The sequence below is a fragment of the Propithecus coquereli genome, unplaced genomic scaffold (genome assembly GCF_000956105.1).
Source record: "Propithecus coquereli isolate 6110/MARCELLA unplaced genomic scaffold, Pcoq_1.0 Scaffold1045, whole genome shotgun sequence".
Classification (NCBI taxonomy): domain Eukaryota; kingdom Metazoa; phylum Chordata; class Mammalia; order Primates; family Indriidae; genus Propithecus; species Propithecus coquereli.
The window spans coordinates 60,401-60,662 of NW_012134359.1; the positions used below are offsets into that span (position 1 = coordinate 60,401).

Sequence of the window (262 nt, forward strand, 5' to 3'; positions counted from 1 at the left end):
TCTTTTTGCCCCTGCAAGGTCCTGTGGCGGTACACTGGAACTCGACCATCGAATCTTGCAAACAATACGATACTTGTCAAGTGGTTACCCCAAAACGATCTGCTTGGTATGTTGGGAAGATTTGACGATTAGGTCAAACCAGGGTTACATTAAGAAAATGGCTTAGGCACAACTGTTGTCAAGGACTGTTTAGTTTGGAAATATTATGGCCAACGTATCCTACATTGCTTTTTATCTAGTAGAGTATCCCAGCACAGTTTCT

At 42.4% G+C, this 262-nt stretch overlaps 1 protein-coding gene across 1 annotated transcript in view; it reads left to right on the top strand.

Annotated features, from left to right (window-relative positions):
* Positions 1 to 226, top strand: part of LOC105811595 (UDP-glucuronosyltransferase 1-3-like) — a 26,206-nt gene extending 25,980 nt beyond the window's left edge. The window contains exon 4 of the mRNA XM_012645847.1: positions 19 to 226. Coding sequence (XP_012501301.1) covers positions 19 to 132 — 114 coding nt within the window. The 3' untranslated portion in view covers positions 133 to 226. The remainder of the gene's footprint in view (positions 1 to 18) is intronic.
* Positions 227 to 262: the final 36 nt, after the last annotated feature.